This window comes from Macrotis lagotis, chromosome X (genome assembly GCF_037893015.1).
Source record: "Macrotis lagotis isolate mMagLag1 chromosome X, bilby.v1.9.chrom.fasta, whole genome shotgun sequence".
Lineage (NCBI taxonomy): Eukaryota > Metazoa > Chordata > Mammalia > Peramelemorphia > Peramelidae > Macrotis > Macrotis lagotis.
The window spans coordinates 637,282,540-637,303,547 of NC_133666.1; the positions used below are offsets into that span (position 1 = coordinate 637,282,540).

General features: G+C 39.2%; 1 protein-coding gene across 1 annotated transcript in view; it reads right to left on the reverse strand.

Annotated features, from left to right (window-relative positions):
- Positions 1–1,818: 1,818 nt before the first annotated feature.
- Positions 1,819–21,008, reverse strand: part of SUGP1 (SURP and G-patch domain containing 1) — a 46,412-nt gene continuing 27,222 nt past the window's right edge. The window contains exons 9-14 of the mRNA XM_074204202.1: positions 18,260–18,366; positions 17,018–17,195; positions 11,081–11,187; positions 9,546–9,691; positions 7,550–7,679; positions 1,819–6,706 (exon numbers count right to left, since the gene is read on the reverse strand). Coding sequence (XP_074060303.1) covers positions 6,680–6,706; positions 7,550–7,679; positions 9,546–9,691; positions 11,081–11,187; positions 17,018–17,195; positions 18,260–18,366 — 695 coding nt within the window. The 3' untranslated portion in view covers positions 1,819–6,679. The remainder of the gene's footprint in view (positions 6,707–7,549; positions 7,680–9,545; positions 9,692–11,080; positions 11,188–17,017; positions 17,196–18,259; positions 18,367–21,008) is intronic.

A 21,008-nucleotide genomic window follows, 5' to 3' on the forward strand; every position in this document is an offset into this window, starting at 1 on the left:
TCTTATTTCATCATCGTACTGCCCCCTATCTCCTAACACCAGGCTCTGCTAAAAGAAGGCTGATCATTTCTACTATGTTGCACAAAAACAGCTTGATGACTTGTGTTCTTACTAAATCTTGGAGTGAAATTTTTACGAAAACAGTGCTCTTGGCAGACCAGGTGGATTTTCCTAAATGACAAAAAGGGAGTCTACACCATCTGATTTTTTCCACTGAGTTGATCATCCGAAAAAATCTAAGGTCTTTCACCCAGAGGTCAACTAGAGGACCTTTAAATCCACTTTTTCCTAGGCCATATTGTGCCTGCAGTTCCTAATTAACAGCTTCAAAGTTTCTTCTTTCTCTTGCATTCGTGGTTTACAGAAATCTGGTTTTAAAAGGACTAGGAATTTTCAGTTGTCCCTTGAACAAGTATGAAGTATGGCTTGATGGAAAAAGAACTAAACTGGTAGACAGGAGGCTGAGGTTCTAGTCCTGGCTCTGATATCAACAGACTTCATTAGGGTGGGGCAACCTGAGCTTTGACCAGGGTGCCAAAAGGGCCCCCTCAAGTGCTCACTCCCCACCCAGAGGTCCTCTGACCAAAAGAGGGCAGATTCCAAGTTCCTGATGTCCACAGATAAGCAATTCAGTGCAGTGGGAAAGCATAGATCCTGGTTAACTCAGGAATGATTAAAGGTGAACTCCCCTAAACTTTTTCACATCTAAGAGAGGGGACCCTTCAGGGGCCATAGCTCTATGCAGGAGGTACCCTTCTGGCCTTTTTTTTTTTTTTGATCTGAGCCCATTTCTCATCTGGAATACAAGAGGATTGGGTCATGAATTGCTTTACCAATCTGGGGAGACATCTGGGTCCCTTCTCAATAATTTGTTGCCCACATTCAGAACTGAAGGAATTTGTTAGATAAAATAATTTTTTAAAACCATTCAATACATTATAGACTCCTTCCTCAGCAATCAGTCACCAACCTGGTTCAGACACCCATCACCTTACTTTGACTATTCTATTTCTCTGGGTCTTCCATTAGAATAACTCTTGAGGGCAGGGACTCACTTGTGGTTGGCTCATACCAAGTGCTTAATAAATGTTCCACTGAGCTAGCTAATTTCTCCCTTAGCCAGTCATCCTTTGCCAATATCATACGCATTTTACAGTTGTAGAAGGTACTAGATTTGTTGTCCTAAGTCTCAAATCCTGCCTCTGCAGACATCTATTGTACCCAGGGATAAATCACTTCTTCTCTTTGGGAATTTTTCCTCATCTCTAAAATGAAGGGACTAGTTTCGGAACTCAAGGACCTTTCCAGGCCTAAATCTGTGATCTTAATGTGTAGACTGTAGATCAATTTTTTTTCAAGAATCTTCAATAGCTCCCTATCTTCTTGGAATAAAACAAATTCCTTAAGCTAATCTTTAACACACCTTTCCCCTTCAGACTCCAACTCATCTTTCCCGATTTACCATCCTGTTCACATGCCAGCCAAACTGTACTCTTTCATCTCAATTTCACTCTGCCCTTTTCCACACCTGTGCATTTATGCACATCACCCCTCACCATCATCATGTAGAGAACAGAAATTTTTCTCTCTGTTGTATTTGTATGTGTTATCTGTTGAGAGTCTTTCCTTTTAAGGCGCACTTCAGGTACTAATTACAGCATGAATCCTCCACCCTGAGTTAAAAATTATCCCTTCTGATATGGGCAATCACAAAAAAAAAAAGATAATTTCTATTGAATGAAACATGCAAATCAAAACAACTCTTGAGATTCCCCCTCACACCACAATTAGCAAGTATCACAAAAGATGGGAATAGGCAACATTAAAGGGGCTGTTTTATTTACACATTGTTTCTCCCATTAGAATGAACTTCCTTGAGGGCAGAGTTTTCGCCTTTATTTGAAAGCCCATAAATTATTACAGTATCCGGTTTAAGAGCTTAATCAATGTTCGATTAATATACACTGCTGGTACAGTTAATAATTGGTCCAACCATTCTGGAAAGCAATATCAGATTATACTAGCAAACTAAGTAGCTAAAATGTCCATAACCTTTGTCCCAGAGGTATCACTACTAGGCATCTATGTCAAGGAGGTCATCTTGTTACTTATCTACAATATATCAATCTATGTACATGTCTTCGCATTAGAATGTGACTTGAAGGCAAGGACTGTTCTTGTCTTTCTTTTTTTACTCCTGATGCCCACAGTGAGTATTAAGTACTTAACTGATTTGATATGAGAGGGACTAAACCTGTCATTCATTGCTTTAAGAAACCTCCATGAGCTAAAACCCTCTAACAATACAGATAGGCACCTCATCTACAATTAATAATTTTAAAAAGTTGCCTAGAGTACTGAAAGGTTGAATTATATAGCTGATATGTGTCAGAGGCAAAAACTAGAACCAAGATTTACTATACCATGCTACCTCTCTGACATAAATATAATGGGAATATTACTGTGCCTTAGGAAATGATGACTAGGAAGAATTCAGGGTAGCATGGGAATACTTACATGAACTGATGCAAAATGAGGCAAGCACAAAAAGGAAAGTAACATACACAATTACAATATAAGTAAAATGAACAAAAAATTGAAAACGAACTTTATATAGGACCAAGCTTGTTCCTGAAGAAACAATGAGAAAAGGCCTCCCTCCCTTTTTCCACAGAGCTTAGGGGATTCAAGCTGTGGAACATTGCATATACTGCCATATTCAACTGATTTGTTTGTACATTCTGCTAAACTGCTTGCCCAACCTTTTTTCCTCATCAAAAAGAATGGTTTAAGGTGGGAGAGGGGAAGAATATTTGAAAATGATGTTTAAAAGAAAAAAAGAATTAACAATACATTTTTCCAAGTCCTTTGGCTCAGACTTCTTATGTATTCATATCACTCTCTGTACTTATATTTAAGTAGGGCACGCATGCCTTAACTCTAGATTGTAAGCTCCCCTGAAAATGAACTTATTTTTCATCTTTGTTCCTCAGCACTGAAAGAAAAAAGCAGTATGCACTTAGCTGATGCTGTAGTTGACAAAGTGAAGGTCATGAAATACTAAGTGGCTTCCAAGGCAGTGCCAATTTGGCACACTCTAGGTAGAGATGGAAGCCTCTTATAGAGAGGAAAGAAAGAAAAAGCAAGATATTTATTATTCTGACAGTTCAAAGGTTACCAGAACCATGACTAACTTATCCAAGAACATCAGTATGGTGATTATTGGTAAGAATTTCATATGAATACAGAGCTTAAAACTTTAAAAAGCACTTGGATAACCAGGACCTCACTGATTTGCACAATACCCTATGAAGAAGGCAAGCTGGGGATTATCATCCTTACTTCACAGATGAAAAAACTGAATGAGGCTTTCCCAAGGTAGTGATGGAACTAGCACTTGGGACCCAGGCACTCTTTGCCCAAACCAGTGCTTTACTGTACCACGTAGTAGAAATTGTGGAAATCTTGGGGTCTTATCCTGGAAATGTTTTCACTTCAAAGACAGAATAAGGAAAGAGTTAACAACATGCCATCAGACATTCACCTCTTTGTAGACAAATAAAGTGACCTGTGGGCCATGATTTAAAGAGCACCCCCAAAGGCCCTCTACTGCTCTGGTCTTTTTCCTCTCCCATTCTGTCCCCTTCCCACACCCAATGAGTCTCACATCATATGATCATTGCTTTAGGACCTCAGATGAAACCAACAGTTTTTTTTTTCCCAAAAAGGGTGACACCAAAGTTCAACTCAACACATATTCCTACTATGTTCAGGGGGCCCTGTGCTGGACACAAGGGAAGATAGACGAGAGTAAGACATGATCCCTAAGCACAACAATCATCTAGCGATAACAAGAAGGGATATGAGGACATAGATAACTATAGTGCTTATGCAGGGCTTAAGCTAGGGTGAAAGGGAAGGGGTTTAAAAATTCCGGATGTATTAGGGAGGTCTTGTTCCCAAAATAAGGGTAGTGGTAGTCACACTGTCCTCAGCTCTCCTCCTATACAAAGTAAATTTTGGAGGGCAAAGGAATGTTTCATTTTTGAGACTATTTCCAGCACCCAGCAAAATTTACACAAGATGCTTGATAAATAGCTCTTAATTGTGCAATCCACATCTATGATATCCATGGGCTCCTTTTAGGTAGGACACACACAACCTAGAGTACCCAGAAGAGTAAAGAGGATGGGGCAGGAATAGAAATCTGGTCATCATTATGGGGTTCAGGTATAACAAGTGGTATTAGCTTGGCAGAGAAAAATTATATTGATGGTTCCTTATCACCAAGTATCTGAAGACCTGAGCCTTGGAAGACAGCAAGGAGTTCTGCTTGGATCCAAAGGCCAAAACTAGTCACAGCAGAGAGAAGACACAGGCAGATTCTGGCTTGATAGAAAATAACATTTTCTAACAGGTTAAGAGATATCGAAAAGTAGAATTAGTTGTACCTTGTTCATCAGGTACAGGTTGGGTTCAATAGGCTCTGAGTCTCCTCAATTTTGAGAGGCAGGGAAATTCTAGAACACCCACAAGCAAGTTTCAGAATCTCTTTCCTATTCACAGGGCACTAATCAACCTGGAGGTGGGAGCAGTCAGATACAGATTACCAGGAAAGCAGCCTGGGCCACCAGGCTTCTAATCTAGCCCTGGAATTAAGAGTTCTATTTTGGCCTCAGTTTCTTCATTTGTAAAATAAGCAACTAGAGAAACTGGTCCCTATGTCCAGGCTACCTTTTAGAAAATGAACCTTAACCCTTTCACAACCTAGCACCAACCTACCTATTTATAGATTCTTAGAATCTCATTTCCTTCAAAACTCAATCCAAGTTCTTTAATGTCTCCCCATCTTGCCTTCCCTCTTCCCCCCCACCCCACCTACCATGTGTACAAGTAGTTTTCTCCTGATGAACTGTAAGCTCCCAGAGGGTAAGAGATGTTTTACTTTTGTCTTTATCTCCCCAAAGCCCAGCACCATACTTAGCCTATAGTAGGTGCCTAATAAATGCTTGCTAATTGATTCTAAAATGGGAAAGACTTGAAAGCAGGCAAAAATTCGACAAACACTTGTGAGATAGAAAATGGAAATGATGATTGAATATACCAAGATACCTCTTAGTAGAAAAGTTCAAGAAAAGACCCAGGGCCCTGCTTAAAGGACCTGACATATATCACTGACTTTAAAGAGTAATCTAAGGCTCAGTGAATTTTGGGATTAAGTCCCCAAAGTAGAAATGATACTCTCTTGGAAAGGATTTTGGAGCACAGAAGGTAAGAGCAATAAGGCATCTGGGAAAGTAGACTAGGAGAAATGAATAAGACTTTGCAGCCTATCTAGTCCTTTTATGAAAAAAAGGAGAAGCTATAAAGCAAACCAATTGATCCCAAGTGGACTGGACTGAACTCTCAGGACAAATACTGGGAAAAGTCTTTCGCTTAAGATATACAACATGTTGCTTTTAGCAAAGGGCCAGGTTCAGTTGTGAACTATAAAGAAACCACAAATTCCCCAGTAAGACAAGCACCATAGCAATTTGGAAAAACCTTACCACACAGAAAATAGTAATTCAAGAGGCTATAACTGGAGACCAAGAATATTCAAGTGCTCTGAGTTAGAGGAACATCTGGATTGTGAAGGCAGGAAAGAAGGTATAAACTAAATAAACTATAGAAAGGAAGCTAATTAAGCCCCTTGTGTAAGTATAAGGCATAGAACATTTTCCTGTTCAGGGAAACTGAGCTATCCTTCACTTGGCAAGTTGGTCACTGAAAGGAGCCTCTCACAGAGTCATGAAGGAAATTGCATGTGACCCCATATTCACAGAATTCATAGGAAAATAAGGATGCACTCTCCAGGGCTTCTTGGAGGCATAAAGCCTCCTCTTTGTTCACAGACTCAAGGGAAGGTGTTGGGCTATTCCTCAGATGCCCCCAAGAATTAGGAGCAGGCAAGGTCCAAGTTGTTGATCAGGACCCTAGATTAAGAGAAATAAAAACTGGATTTAGGTTGGGAAATGAGACTAAGTTTGTTTTCTCCTAGTGTGAGGACAACTCCCTCAAGATAAACCTGCTATTTATAAGTGCAGTTGAGGATATAATAATAAAGAATCTGGGGTTCTAGTTCTAACTCTGCCATTAAACTGCTGGATAATATCAGGCTCATTTTCTGAACCTCAGGAGTTGATTTGGTTTTTGTTTTTAATCTAGAAAGTGAGAGAGATTAGTTGTCTTAGGTCTCAGCAACTTTCCATGTTATATATTCTAAATTCCAATCCATCTTGGACTTTCTATGTTTGTAATCAAACCATTCTTTATCGCTGCTTAAGGAGGTATCCCTCAAAAGAACATTATAAGATTCTTGATGAATTCTTTGGTGTTTCCCCTTGGGAAAGATCTTTTGGAAGTTTCCATCTTAACCCTTTCTCTTTACTCCTCTGTGACACCGCCACCTTCACAAAGATGCTGTCAAAAAGGAGTTGTATGTTGGGTTTGGGTGCCCAACTGTCGGTGCTACCACACTGTTCTGGGTGAAGGAGAGGACTGTGATTTTTTAATACATTTTACAATATTTGCAACAAAGAAAAAAAATACAGGATATGGGGTTGGGAATAATGCAGTTCTGTAACATTTCACAGTAAATTACATTTTGTACTCAAAATACTTTTTTGGGGAAAAATACTCAGTAGTAAGGTCTTCTGGGATTGTTCTGTGGGGAAAAAAAGAAAAAAGTATTAATATTTACAGATAGAATCACCCAGAATTAGCCAGTAAACCACAACTATGAAATAAATGAAAAGAACTGAGGGGAAGAAGAAGGCAACATCCTGCTTTCTCCCCACCCTGCAAAATGCATCCCAGAGCAAGAGTCAAACAGAGATGTGTGCTTCAACCCATGGGAAATTCACATTTAGAACAAAGCTTGATGAGCTCTCTTCCAGACCAACTGCAGTTCCTTTTATATGGGGGAAAATGTGTTAATACTTAGTTTATCTGGATGTCAACTAAATCAAACTCAGCTGTTAAAAATAACGTCAAAGAAAGCTGTCCATCATGTTCTATTCTGAGTAACTGAACCATAGTTTGAAAAGGAGAGAAGAAAAAAGGAGACCTTCCAGCAGGAGGGTATATGCATATTTCACAAATGACTATGATTTGGCTTCTTGAAAAACAATCTTTTAAAAAATATTTTTTGTATTTTTAAAAGCATTTTTTGCATGCATTATACATACATACATCATATCACATATAAACCTCACAATCACCCCACACAGGGTAGATATGAAAATATTCTCTAATAGTCAATTTTAGGGGTAGCCTTCTATAGAAAGAATACCAGAATCAAAAAAATTAGGTTAGCACCCTTGCTAATGCTTACAACTCTGTGCCTATGGCACAGATTCCCTCAGTCTCAATTTGTTCAGTTGAAAAATGGGAATCCGCCTGACCAGGGTATTGAAAGGTAAAGCTCTATACAACCTGATGCATTAAGGAGGCATGGAAGAGTACCCAGAGAGAAGGATCTGTTTTGTCTAAAAATAAATCACCATACCAATGGGTTAGGTCGGAATCTATAGGCCAACATCATTCTTTTACGGAATGCCTCGTACTCATCATCTTCTTTAGAGAGCTCAGCAGGTCGGTCAATGCCAAATCCAGCTCCATCCACTGCCGTTGTACCCCTAGAAAGAAACCCATACAGTGGAGAACAGGCAACAATGGCTGAATACACAACCTGGCTGATCAAAGCCAATGCACATTTGGAAAATACCATTCCAGAAGAACAGAGTTTTTTCTTAGCTCAGAGGAAATCTTGGATATGAATGAGTGGAATGAGGGAAACTCCTTCCCTGCTGCACTTAATTCAATTCAATTCAAACAACATTTAGTAAGAACCTATTATATGGAAAATCCTGTGGGACTGTGGACAAGCCATCTAACTTCCCAATGAACCAGGCAGCTCAGACAAGCTGCTCATGTTCATCAAAGGAAAGGAGTTGCTCATACTAGGAAATTACAGATCCAGAGCTCCCCTCCACAAGCCCAGCTCCAAACGCTCTACGCAAGGTACTATTTCCAAGTACCAGGGATACAGAGGCACAAATGAAACAGTATCTGACATGAAGGACATTATTTTCTACTGGAAAAATACAACATAGACATAAAGAAAACCAAAGAGGGAAAGACTATTAGCAGTTTAGGAAGTTGTTACAAAGCTCCCTAGAATTATACACTATCTTTCACAAATATTGGTTTGTTCATATTTCTTGGTAGGGACTGGGTCTACCTGTCTTGGGATCCCCATCCCTTTGCACAATTCCTGGCATAAAGCAAGGATCGGGTTCTCCAAAACTCAAGGGGCTTTACAGATCAAAAGATCCAAGGTCTGGGCCCAGAGGAAGGCCAGGAAGCCTGCGCTAAAAACAGTCTCCTGAGATTGGGTCAAGGCCTGGGAGTTGAGGGGCTCAAAGGGGTCAGCAAAGCAGGATCCTGTGATCTCTGCCACAGTCTGCTCCACCTCTAACATCAGGAAAAGCAAATGAGGACATCCCTCTATCCTCCCAAGTCCCTCTTTCAGGTTTCTGGAGAACAGCCTCTTCTCTTCTTTTGCTCTAGGGAAAGGGAGGTGGATGACAAGGGAAAGGAAGTTCTGATTCAGCTCCCTCCTCTACAAGGTAGTTATAGTAGCAAGCTAGAGAAACAAAGGCAACATAGGATACTAGAATATGGTGTGGATCGAAGTCCGAAGACCAAGTCCCTTTTTTGGCATAAACTTGCCATGGGACTGCAAGCAAGTTACCCTCTCAGTTCCTTATCTATAATGTAAAGAGGTTAGACTGGGTGATCTATAAGGTGTCTTCCAGCAAAAATCATATGGGCAATCAATTTCAAAACTCATGGCAAAAATATTAAAAACTCTTTTTAAAAAGGTCAAGAAAAGGACATATATACTCGCACCTGTAAGTTAAATTCTCTATGTTGCTACTTCTTCCTGTTCCATTACAGAAAAGTGGCCATGTTTATTTCAAGGCCTTTAAGGCCCAGTACAAACACCGTCATTTCCCCATAAAGCCTTTTCAGAGACTCCCAGTTGGAAGTGAAACAGTTCCAATTCAGATATTTCTGGGCCTGACCATCCAGTACTTTTCTGGTCTCATGCACTCATCATTTGTAGGCTTGACACCTGTATATCTATTACCGGTCTATCACTATGTTTATCCTGGGAATAGCCTATTTATCACCTATGGGTCTGTGTATTACAGGTGTTTCAATGATGTATCTTTGGGTATCACCTGTGTATCATCCATATAGCCTTATGCATCCCTGTGTATTCCTGTCTCATACATTTTAACTTCTTCAGAAAAAGAAGTGAGCTTCAGCATTACCTGCAGATCAGAGTCCAGTGCCTTACGTAGGGTGACTGCTGACAAATATGTGATGAGCTAGTACTGAGTAGGGGATGGGTACACTGGGAAAAACAGCAGTTCTGAAGTACTAAGTGAGATTATACCAGTCATTTATGGAGTGTGACTAAACTACTTACTTACTTGTTAACAGGATTTTTGATCCCTTGCCCTTCTGAGCCAAGGCCTTCACCCTCCTTCCAGCCCATCTTCACCAACATCTGGTAGCCAATGTTCTCCACAGTCAACTTGAATTCTTTGTACTCTGAATAGTCTGGTTCACGACCCTCCTGCAGAAGTGATAGATCTTACTGGTTAATATGTAAGACAAATCCTTGCCTGGCCTAGAAGCCAGAGTTTGAGTTTGGTCCTAGATTGCTTTTAGACATTCAGCAAGGGTACTTCCCTTCTTCTGTTAAGAGTTAGGATTTTCTCATTTCTAAAATGAAGTACCTGAATTAAGATTATCCATTATTATTCCTTCTTATTTTGACAGCCTGAGTCTATAAGTTCATTTACAAGTTATTTTAAGCTACTGAAGAAAGTGTTGTGTGGTTCCCCTTTTTAAGTTCACTTTCCAGTGGCCCTGAGAAATGATTCCATAACTACAACTTAAATTCTATTTGCTTATTGCTAGGAGGTATATTTTCAGTTATAGATACCACTCCAGAGCAAAAGGGTACTAGCTATTACCTTTTTTCCAGATGTTAAAAGACCCAAGTCTTTCTCTGGCACTCTTAACAAGAAGACCAAAAGTCTTAACATTCTGCTCTTTGTTCAAACTGCATGTACTAATGGGTTCAAGTAGGGATCAGTTTTCCATTGAACTTGACAAATATATGCTGGCTGCTTGTCAACAACTCCAGGTAGTTCTATGTGAAAAAAGAAAAAATTCCCTAGGGTTTTAAAAGTCGATTGGCAAGGGGCTAGGTGGTGCAGTAGATAGAGCACTGGCCCTGGAGTCAGGAGTACCTGAGTTCAAATCTGGCCTCAGACACTTAATAATTACTTAACTGTATTGCCTTGGGCAAGCCCCTTAACCCCACTGCCTTGCAAAAAAAAAAGTCAATTGGCAAGCAAAGTTTACTGAAACTCTGCCCACCAGGCACCAGTCAAGAATCTGAAGAGACTGAGAGGAGTAAGTGTGAAGTCCACTCATGAGCAACTGTCTTCACACTGAACCTGGGGTTCAATCTCCTAACAGGGTCTTTTAAGATTTGACTGATCAGCTTTTATCGTCTTTCAGAAGGTCATTCTTAAAGAGCAAGGCTTCTGTGTTCATCTGGAAATGGAAACTCCCCTCTTACAGTGTCTGGGATCCCTCCTTTAATTGCCCAATAGTATAAATCTATCTTCCTCCGGATCAATCTACTCATAACTAGGAAAAGGGGAGTTTCCTATTCTTGTGTTGTCCTAAGAGGGAGCACTCTGAGAGAGAAGCGCTGCTCATCCTGAAGAAAGAACTGGAGAACTGGCCCCAGATGGTTAGTGATGGGGTTGCTGAGGAAAACAAGGCCAAGATGTGGCTCTGGTCAGTGTGGCTTGCCTCTAGCAAGGTCCAAAACTCAAACGAGACCATGTATTAAAGACACTTTGCAACCTCTGAGACCTGTAAAAGATCACTGAACAAAAATGCCCTCTTGATACCAGAAGTTGATTTAATTCTCTTTTCCCCTTACCTTTAATGCCTTGAACGTTTCCATAAACTTCTCCAACTCATCGGGGGGCAAGAAATCACCAATGAAGTGCTTTCCTCTGCCCATTTTAGTCAACTGCTCTGCCCATTCTATACAAAGATATAGGAAAAGTTGAGAACATTCCCAGCCCAATTAGGAAAAGAAAATCAACTAGGTTGCCAACTAATAAAAATGCTGGGGTCAGGAAGTCCCAAGGGCAAAATATTGCTACAGACATTTAGTAGCTATGTGATCAAGTCATTTAACATCTCTTCATCTCAGTTTCTGGGGATAATAACAGAATCTATCCTGTGGTAAAAGTATGGTTATTTTAAGGATCAAATAGGTTTACACATGTAAATTGTTCTGCCAAAAATAGTGGGTTTATAGAAAGGCTAAGCTATTATTTATCATTTATAAAATAAGTAAAGTTAGACCAGATGATCTCTAAGGTTCCTTCAAGTACTCAAAATTATTCTTCTGGTACAGAATTTGTAAAAGTGACTCTTAATGAACACCTATCACATCCTATTCACTAGCTAGTATCTCCATAGTGCCTTAAAGTTTGCAATTAGTATCTCATTTTATTCTTAAAACTCTGGGAGGTAGGTGCTATGATGATTCCAATATATAAATGAAGAAAATGAGGCAAACAAAGGTTAACTGTGTTATCCAACATTATAGAACTAGTAAGTGACTGAGGCTGAATTTGAACTCAAATCTTTCTTTTTTTTCTCTAAAAATCTATTCCCTCAAATACATGCAAAGAATTTTTAACATGAAATTTTTTTTAAATTTTGAGTTCCAAATTTTCCCTCCCTCATCTCCCTCCTCCATGAGATAGTAAGCAATTTGACGTAGGTTATACATGTCGAATCAGGGAAAAACATATAACCATATTAGTCATATAGTGAAAGAAAACACAGATTCAAAGAAAAATATCCAAAAAATAAAGTGAAGAATTGTGTGCTTCAATCTCTATTCAGAACTCCATCCATTCTTTCTCTGGAGGTAGAAAGCACTTTTCATCATGAGTTCTTTGAAACTGTCTTGGGTGTGGCTAGTACCAGCCCTGGAGTCAGGAGGACCTGAGTTCAAATTCAGATTCAGACACTTAATAATCACCTAGCTGTGTGACCTTGGGCAAGTCACTTAACCCCCCACTGCCTTGCCAAAAAAACAAAAAAACGAAACTGTCTTGGATCATTGTGTTGCTGAAAGAGTAAGTTACACCTAGTTGATCTGAACTCAGTTCTTTCTGACTGAAAGGTTAGACTTCTGGAAATTCTGACTCTAGGTCTAGAGGCTTGATCTACTAAGCCACCCAACTGCCTCTAATTAAACCAGATATAAGCAGTAAGCATTTATTCAGTGACTAATAGTCATTTAACGGTGCCAAACACTGGGAAGATAAAGACAGACAAATCAATTCCTTCTTTCAAAGATCTTATATTCTAATAGTGGGGACAACAAAAAAACTTAAGGTAACCTTGGAGGGGGGGGAAGCTTCTAGCAGCTGAGCAGGAGCTTAAGCTTGAAGGAACAGGGATCTGAGAAGGATCATTTCACAAAAGGGAAATGATAAGGGAGATGATAAGAGAAAAGGCCCAGAGATGGGAGATATCCCTGTGAGGACTAGCCTGAAAATTAACTGAGTGGACAAGGTGATGGATGAAGAGTTGCAGTATGCAATAAGATTGGTGGGATGGGATGAGGAAATGAAGAGCTTGAAAAGTCAGAAAAGATTATATCTGATCTTGGAGGTAACTGGGAGATCTTGGGATTTGATAAGTAGAATGTAGCCAGATCAGACCTGCAGAAAGATAACTTTGGTAGTTCTTATGAAGAATGGACTGGAAGGGAAGGAGGGGAGCAAATAGACATAAGCAGACCAAGCAAGAGACTACTGCAACAGTCTGGGCAAGAGGAGGCAAAGCTAGAACTAGAATGGGTACAGTAAGGAGAAAGAAGGCAACATGCATTCAGAGATGCTGTGGAGGCAGAATGACAACAATTTTAAACAAAAATCTTTTTGGTTCAGTGAAGGCAATAAAATAAGTTAAGACTCAGAAGGGAGATAAATATGAAATGCTATCAGGTGAAAAAACCCAAACTTTGCTGGTACCATAGACCATGAAACATAAAGAGATGACTTTCAACTCTGCTGCTTATGTTTCTAGGAAATTAATGTGTGAACTACTGCCCTCTCCTGGTTTAAATAAATAATTTGGGTGGTCTTTTACATAGCCAATGCTTTGAAGAGTTCCATTTACCTGGGCATGAATAACTATGAAGCAATTTAATGGACTCATAATTCTACTGTGATTACTTGATCATCTAAAGAGTGTGTGTTTCCCCAACCCCCAGAAACATATGCTTCTTGAAAACAAGGGCAGTTGTGGTTTTGTCTTTGTATCCCCAGTGCTTGTGGTGATTGTGCTCACACCCATTTGTGTTCAAGGTTTGGGGAATCCAATTGTGCTTTACAGTGTAGCAAGCTCTCTCTTCATAAAGTTCCTATGGAGGGCAGCTGGGTGGCGCAGTGGATAAAGCACCAGCCCTGGAGTCAGGAGTACCTGGTTCAAATCCGGTCTCGGACACTTAATAATTACCTAGCTGTGTGGCCTTGGGCAAGCCACTTAACCCCATTTGCCTTGCAAAAACCTAATAAAAAAAAAAGATCCTATGGAACAGACAGGAGAAATATTAATATACCTATTTTTAACAAGGCAATGGGGTTAAGTGGCTTGCCCAAGGCCACACAGCTAGGTAATTATTAAGTGTCCGAGGCCAGATTTGAACTCAGGTACTCCTGACTCCAGGGCTGGTGCTCTATCCACCGAGCCACAGCCACCCAATATACCTATTTTACAGAAGAAAATAAAGACTCAACAGAATGAACTTAAAGTCACAGTTTAGGCACAAACCATATCTTAAAACTCCTAGTCTGGGGTGCTTTCTACTTCATTTGTTGCCTTTTAAACCTTATTATGTTGCATTCAAATACTGTCACTACAGAAGTATTTATCCTTTCCAGAACCAGTTATATTTTCCTCTCATATCATCTCCTTACATAATACTTCTTACCAATTTGTTAGTGTTTGCAAATGTAACTCAAACATTATTTTCTTAACATATGCAAAATATTTCAAATAGCTGTCTTCCTTAAATAAAGATATCAAGATATAGTGGATAAAAAAAGGAATCACATAGATTTAGGTTCAAATGCAACCTCTCATACTATGTGACCCTAGGCAAGACACTTTTACCCTCTCACTGCTCCAGGCAACTATGGAAGACTCTAAATTTCAAAGCTAATCTGAATTAATAAAGGAAGTTTCTTACACTGATGAGACAAATATTATTTCAACTCCCAAAATTCTTTCCATAAAAAACAATGGATTTCCATTTTATTCAGTTATGCTTATAGCACTGAATATTAAAAAAAAAAATTCCTAAGGGTAAGAGCTGTTCTAAAATGAAATGGGAAGTAGTAAGCATTTTCTCCCCAACTCTTCATCTCAAGAAGTTTTCAGGAGCAGCTAGGTGTCCCAGTGGATAGAGCATCAGCCCTGGAGTGAGGAGGACCTGAGTTCAAATCTGGCTTCAAACACTTAATAATTACCTGTGTGACTTTGGGCAAGTCACTTAAACCACCACTGCCTTGCCAAAAAAAAACTAAAAAAAAAACCCCTAAAAATAAAAAAATAAAAGTTTTCAAGGAGAGCCTGGATGAAAACATATTAGTGATGCTGTAGAAAGATTCCTGATGGGGCAACTAGGTGGCACAGTGGATAGAGCATCGGCCCTGGAGTCAGGAGTACCGAGTTCACATCGGGCCTCGAGACACTTAATTACCTAGCTGTATGGCCTTGGGCAAGTCACTTAAACCTCACTGCCTTGCAAAAAACTTAAAAAAAGATTCCTGTTTCAGTTAGATTAGGTTTGAGTAGTAGGTGATCTTTGAAATTCTCTCCAACTCTGAGAGTATCTTAACTTGGGTGTACTCTTGAGCTCCTTAAAATAAGATTCTATCTACAAGCTTCCTTCATCTTTCTTCTCTGAGCTGGGATCCCCTTTCCTGGACATTTTTAGTCTGGGCCTCAAAACCAGCAACACTTTAAAAGGTTGACTGGTTCCCAAATAACATGTGGAAAGCTAACTTATTAATGCCTACTTTATACTTCTGATGGTCAGAATCACAAGGGATCACAAAAAGGCACAGCCCTCCCAATCTCTGTAATGGGATCAATGGGAGACCTCCAGCTGAATGAAGTCCAGGTAAGACTAGGAGGAGGAGCCAGGATATGCATGACCTAGCTCAAAATTCACAAGCACATGAACTGATGCTGAATGAAATGAGCAGAACTAGAACATTATATACACTAACAACAACATGGGGTAATGATCAACTGTGATGAACTTATTCATTTCAGCAGTACAATAATCAAAGACATTTTTAAGGGACTTGTGATGGAAAAATACCATCCAAATCCAGAGGAGGAGTTTCTTTTAGTTTTGGTTTGTGCAAGGCAATAGGGTTAAGTGACTTGCCCAAGGTCACACAGCTAGGTGAGTCTGGATTTAAACTCATGTTCTCCTGACTCCAGGGCCAGTATTCTTTCTACTGCACCACCTAGCTGCCCCCAAATGTGGAATTTAAATGAAGACCAAAGCTTATTATCTTCAATTTTTAAAAGTTGTCATATGTATTATGTAAATTTGCTATCTCTAATGTTTTCTTTCTTCCTTTTGGATTTGATTGTTTTTCATAACACGTTCGATTTAGATTTATGTTTAGCATGATTGAAAACGTAAAGCCTATTATCAGACTACTTTCTTTCAGGGGTAGGGAAGGAAGGGAGGGAGAAAAATTATAAAACTCAAAATCTTGCCAAAAAAAAGACTGGTAATAACTACCATTGTATGTAGTTGGAAAAACAAATAAAATACTTATATAATTAAAAAAATTAAAATAAAATTCACATGTACCTGTGAAGTCATTAAATCAAACAAATTAATTCTTTAATGTGGTTCACCTCACATTATGACTGAAACCAACCTAGAGCTTTTGACTTCCTTCTGTGACTTTACTTCCCCTTTAAACAATGCCACCCCACTCTGGCCCACCAGTTTCACTGTCTCATTTGATATTGATTTTTGCACTTTACTTTGTCACTTTCACCTACACAGAAAGCCCTTTCCATTATCTCCTTTCCTTGCTCCCTACTCTCGACTTCATTCCATAAGCCTATTTTGGATTGCAGAATTAAGACCTCTGAGAGGCAGTATACCTATCTCATATTAAGGAAGTAACCATGCCTACCAATCCTATCTGTTCTACAGAAAATCTATTTAAAGTCAGGGAAGCAGGAACACATCTTGTACTGATATTGACAGTCACTGCTTGGTTGTAAAAAGCTTGTGTACTACATTCTCCTCTTACAGATCTTGAAACAGATATTTCAGTAAAGGAATCTCAAATTAGAAGGACAAGTGGATGTTTTGGAGTTCAATCTCCTGCCTGATGTATTAATCTCCACAATAATATCCTCTGTAAGTGATGACCTAGCCTCAAGACCTTCAGCATCAGAGTTTACTATGTTATGAGGCAGTCCTTTTTGTTCCTGTACTGTCCTAATTAGAAAGTACTTCTCCTAGACCGAGCTGAAATAAGCATCCTTATAATTTTCACACACCAGTTCCTCGGGACTAAGTAGAATACACCTTCTCTCTCTCTCTCTCTCTACCTCATGACAACCCCCAGATACTTGAAAAAATGATCAGATCACTTTGAATCTTTTCTTCAGAACAAACACTCCCAAATTGTAACCAAACCTTCAACATTACCAGTTTCTTTGTGCCTAGATCAAAACCTAAGTGAACCTAACCATGAAGATGGGACTGAGGCCAAACCCATCTCTGTGCTCATCAGCCTACCTCGTGTTTTGTCCATCTCCATGCGCCGCAGCTGGTGCTCCCACGTGCCTAGCTCATTGTCAACTTCTTCATCACTATCATAATCATGCTGGTGTTGCTGGACTGCCTTCTCCCACATAAGCTGCATGTCCTGCATGGCCCGCTTGTGCTTCATAATCATGTCATACATCTGCTGCATCTGGGGGGAGATAGCATTAGGTTCCAGTAGGTGCCAATGATAAATAAAGTCCCATTACTTGCCAGGCTAATTGGAAATTATTAAGAATTCTCATCAAATATGCAACAAGAGCTAATTTCTAAAGGCATTCAGTGTTTCATAATAGTGATTAAGAGTGATTATTTTTCTTTTTTAGGATGATGATCCTATTATCCAAAATAGTAGCCACTTCTCCCAATTGCATGTTATCCACAAATTTGACAAGTATACTATGTCTTGATCCAGATCATTAATAAAACTGCTGAATTGATAAAAAAAAGTATGATTATTTCCCATTCAGAAAAAATTATTTTCAGCCCTGACAGAGACAGAAAAACAGAGAGAGAGAGAGAGAGAGAGAGAGAGAGAGAGAGAGAGAGAGAGAGAGAGAATAATCAGAGAAAATAAGAAATTAATAACATCCTCCAACAGGCTACTATCATCACTGTTATGAGGCAGTCATAACCTATCTAGCCATCATCACCCTGGAATTGAAGTAGAGACACCAAGATCCCCACTTTGGTCCTAATGCAGAGAATGACAGTTTCTTTGCTGCTTATCAGCTGGAACCTCAATTTTAGTTTTCAAGAGCTAGGTAAATCATCTTTCAACTCCAAACCTTCATTTCCTTATTTGTAACTAGAGACAATAATCCTGGTTCTGGCTGCCCTATAGAGTTATGAAAATCAAGGCCAGAACATTTAGTAGCTGCTCTTCCTAAAGGCACTGAATCTGATTACCTCAAGGGCAAAAGGAGCCCCCACTGATCAGAGCTCCCAGGGAGCTGTAGCCTACCACCCTTGTTTTAACACACTTGGTCCAGACTGTACCTCAAGGAAGACTAGGGTTTTTCTGCCTAGGATATTACTTTGTCCAGTGATGGACAAAGAACCACAGCTGTGGATTTATAATTAGAGAAAAATCCAACTGAGGTACTACATGGTCAAAGATTTTACAAACCCTGTAGTACAAAGGAAATGTCAACTAATACTGTTATTACTCTACATGTGCAGTGGAAAGTTTCTCAGATCCACTTCCAGGCTTACCTCCTGCTGTTCCTTCAGCTGCTTCTTCTGGGCATCAGAGAGCTCTGTCACCCCCACAAGGCCAACAGGTTTTCCTTTCTCATAACCAAGCCCTTTAAGATCTTGAACTGTAAGAGAAAATATTGAGATAGTCACCTAAAAAGGTACTCAATTACTTTTCAAGACATGACCCAAACCATAATCATTTCAAGTATATACAGGCATAGGTATAGGCATCACTTGAATCTTGAGACACACTGGACCAAGAGCTCAAACAAAGGATTTCAGCCTTGATGATACCACTGACTAGTCTTGTAGACTTAAACAAACTTATTTAACCCGGAGGAGTCATTTCTTCACCAGCTACTTTACACATTCACTGGGAAGCTCAATGAAAGAATGGCTAAAACCAAAATATCAGGCTAAATGATTATTTTCTTAATGCATTCTTATCTAGGTATCCTCTGTCAGAAATATATTCAGAAAAAGGTCAATAAACATTTATTAAGCCTCTCTTAAGTACCAGGCACTATGCTAACGAGAGGCAAAAAATCCCTGCTCTTAAAGAGCTTATAGGCTACAAAGGCTGATGAAAATAAAGTTATTGGGGGGGGGGGAGCACCAGAAATCTCTGCCAAGGCTAATACTAGTTGGAAAACATAAATGTACTGTTATGAATCCATTCTAATATCGGTCCTGCTTTAGCCTGGCAGCCAAGAATTTATGCTATGTAATTCAAACATATCTCTGCAGGCTTCTTGCCCATTCCCCTTCATATACTTTACACCAAATTAGATTTTATACTATCTCCCTCAAATGTCACTTAGTCTCCATACCTTTATATACACAAAAGTTGTAATTAGGGTTGATCAGATTTGGCCCAAGGAGTTAAATTCAGAGAGTGCCAACAACCTCCCTAGTCCTTGGTTGTGCACCCCCAAATCCTCAAGAAAAATTTCCCTAGTCAAGCTAGACTTGAGTTTTCTCATCTACACTCACAGCATTCTGCATTTTTCTGATACAATTGTTATATTTTAATCTGTTCTATAGTTAAATATTGCCTTTATCTTCCATACAATCTTGCCATATCTTTCTATCCCACCCTTGCCAAGACCCAGTATGGTGAATTACTACACAGAATAAACACTTCATAAATTCTTCCTAAGTACTGGAAAGAGTCAGTCTGTCGATCAATATTTAAGAGCCTACAATGAGACAAATACAAAAAAAAGGGCAAAGTTCTTACCTTTATGGAGTAATCAACTATAAATAAAAAGTCATGTTCCAGGATAAATGGGAAATAATTAAAGGAGGGAAAGCACTAGAATTAAGAAGGGCTGAGGGGCAGCACAGTGGATAGAGCACCAGCCCTGGAGTCAGGAATACCTGAGTTCAAATCCAGCCTCAGACAATAATTACCTAGCTGTGTGGCCTTGTGCAAGCCACTTAACCCCATTGCCTTGCAAAAACTTAAAAAAAAAAAGGGGGGGGGGGCTGAGAAAGGTTTCCTATAGAATATGGGATTTAATTGGACAGAGATCCTATATTGTAACAAGAGACAACAAAGTCTCTTCAGAAGTTATATCCCACTACACTTCATAAGAGGTCAAATTTGAGTCATGCATTAGGATCTCTGCGTGACTTCATTATGCTTTTATTTTGGAATGTGAATATAGTTATCTGAAGCCATAAGTTTGTCTGGGATGTTTTTTTGGTAGGTTCCTTTCTTGGATATCAAATTTATCTGCTCTCTTTCTTCAAAATTAACCATATCTTGTCATCAAGTTATATCAATTTTGCCTCAAAAATCTTTTCTGAATTGATCCTCATTCAGTTTCTAATGGCATTCACCTAGGAGGTGCTCTTTAACCTCTCCCTACATTCTCTTCTCACCTTCCCATGCCAATTCATCCTGTGAATGCTGCTATATTCATTTTTTTTCATGAACAGAATTATCATGTCACCTTTTGCCCAGTATCATAAACTGGTTATCAAGAAGAACTCAATCTGACATTCAAGGCATTCTATGCTTTTGTACTTCCTACCCTTTTTAACTTGATTCTAAATACTATTCTCCATTCCTTAATGCCAGCACCTTCCTGTTGGGGCTACTCTATCCAGTCATATCGGACCATACCTCAAGAAGCATGTTCAGTTCTAATGCCATATTTTTGGAAGGGATTCAGTCTCTGTGGTCAAGTTGCTGAAAGTTAAAAAAAAATAAAGGGACAATTATGAAGGTTAAGAGGAAAGAAAAAAATTACCATCTGTGAATAAAATGAAGGAATTGGGAAAATTTATCTTAAAGAAGATATTTGGGAAAGAAGTTAAATAATGGCTTTCAAAGATCTGAAAGATTATCAATAAGAAAAAAGATTCTTTTCCTGTTTTGTCCCTGTAAACAGAAAAAGCAATGGATACAAGTAAAAAAAAAAGACTGGAAGGAAAAATTTCTACGGTTTGTTTTTTTTTTGGGGGGGTGCAGAAGGGTTGATCTAACCCAGTGATTTCAATGGAAAAAGCAATTCCTGAAAAGGCAATTCCCTCAATCAATGAAGATCAGCAACTATTCTGCAATTTATATTTTAAGACATTTTTAGAAAATGACCCCTTCTCTCTCTCTCTGGTATCATCCACCACTATGATGTAGGACTGCTAATTAGTCAGCTTGACACAAGTCTCTCCTCACTCCAGGTCATCTTCTACTTCTACTTACTTTCTAAATATAGGTCTGACCATGTCATCTCTCACTACTCAAATAAATTCCAGT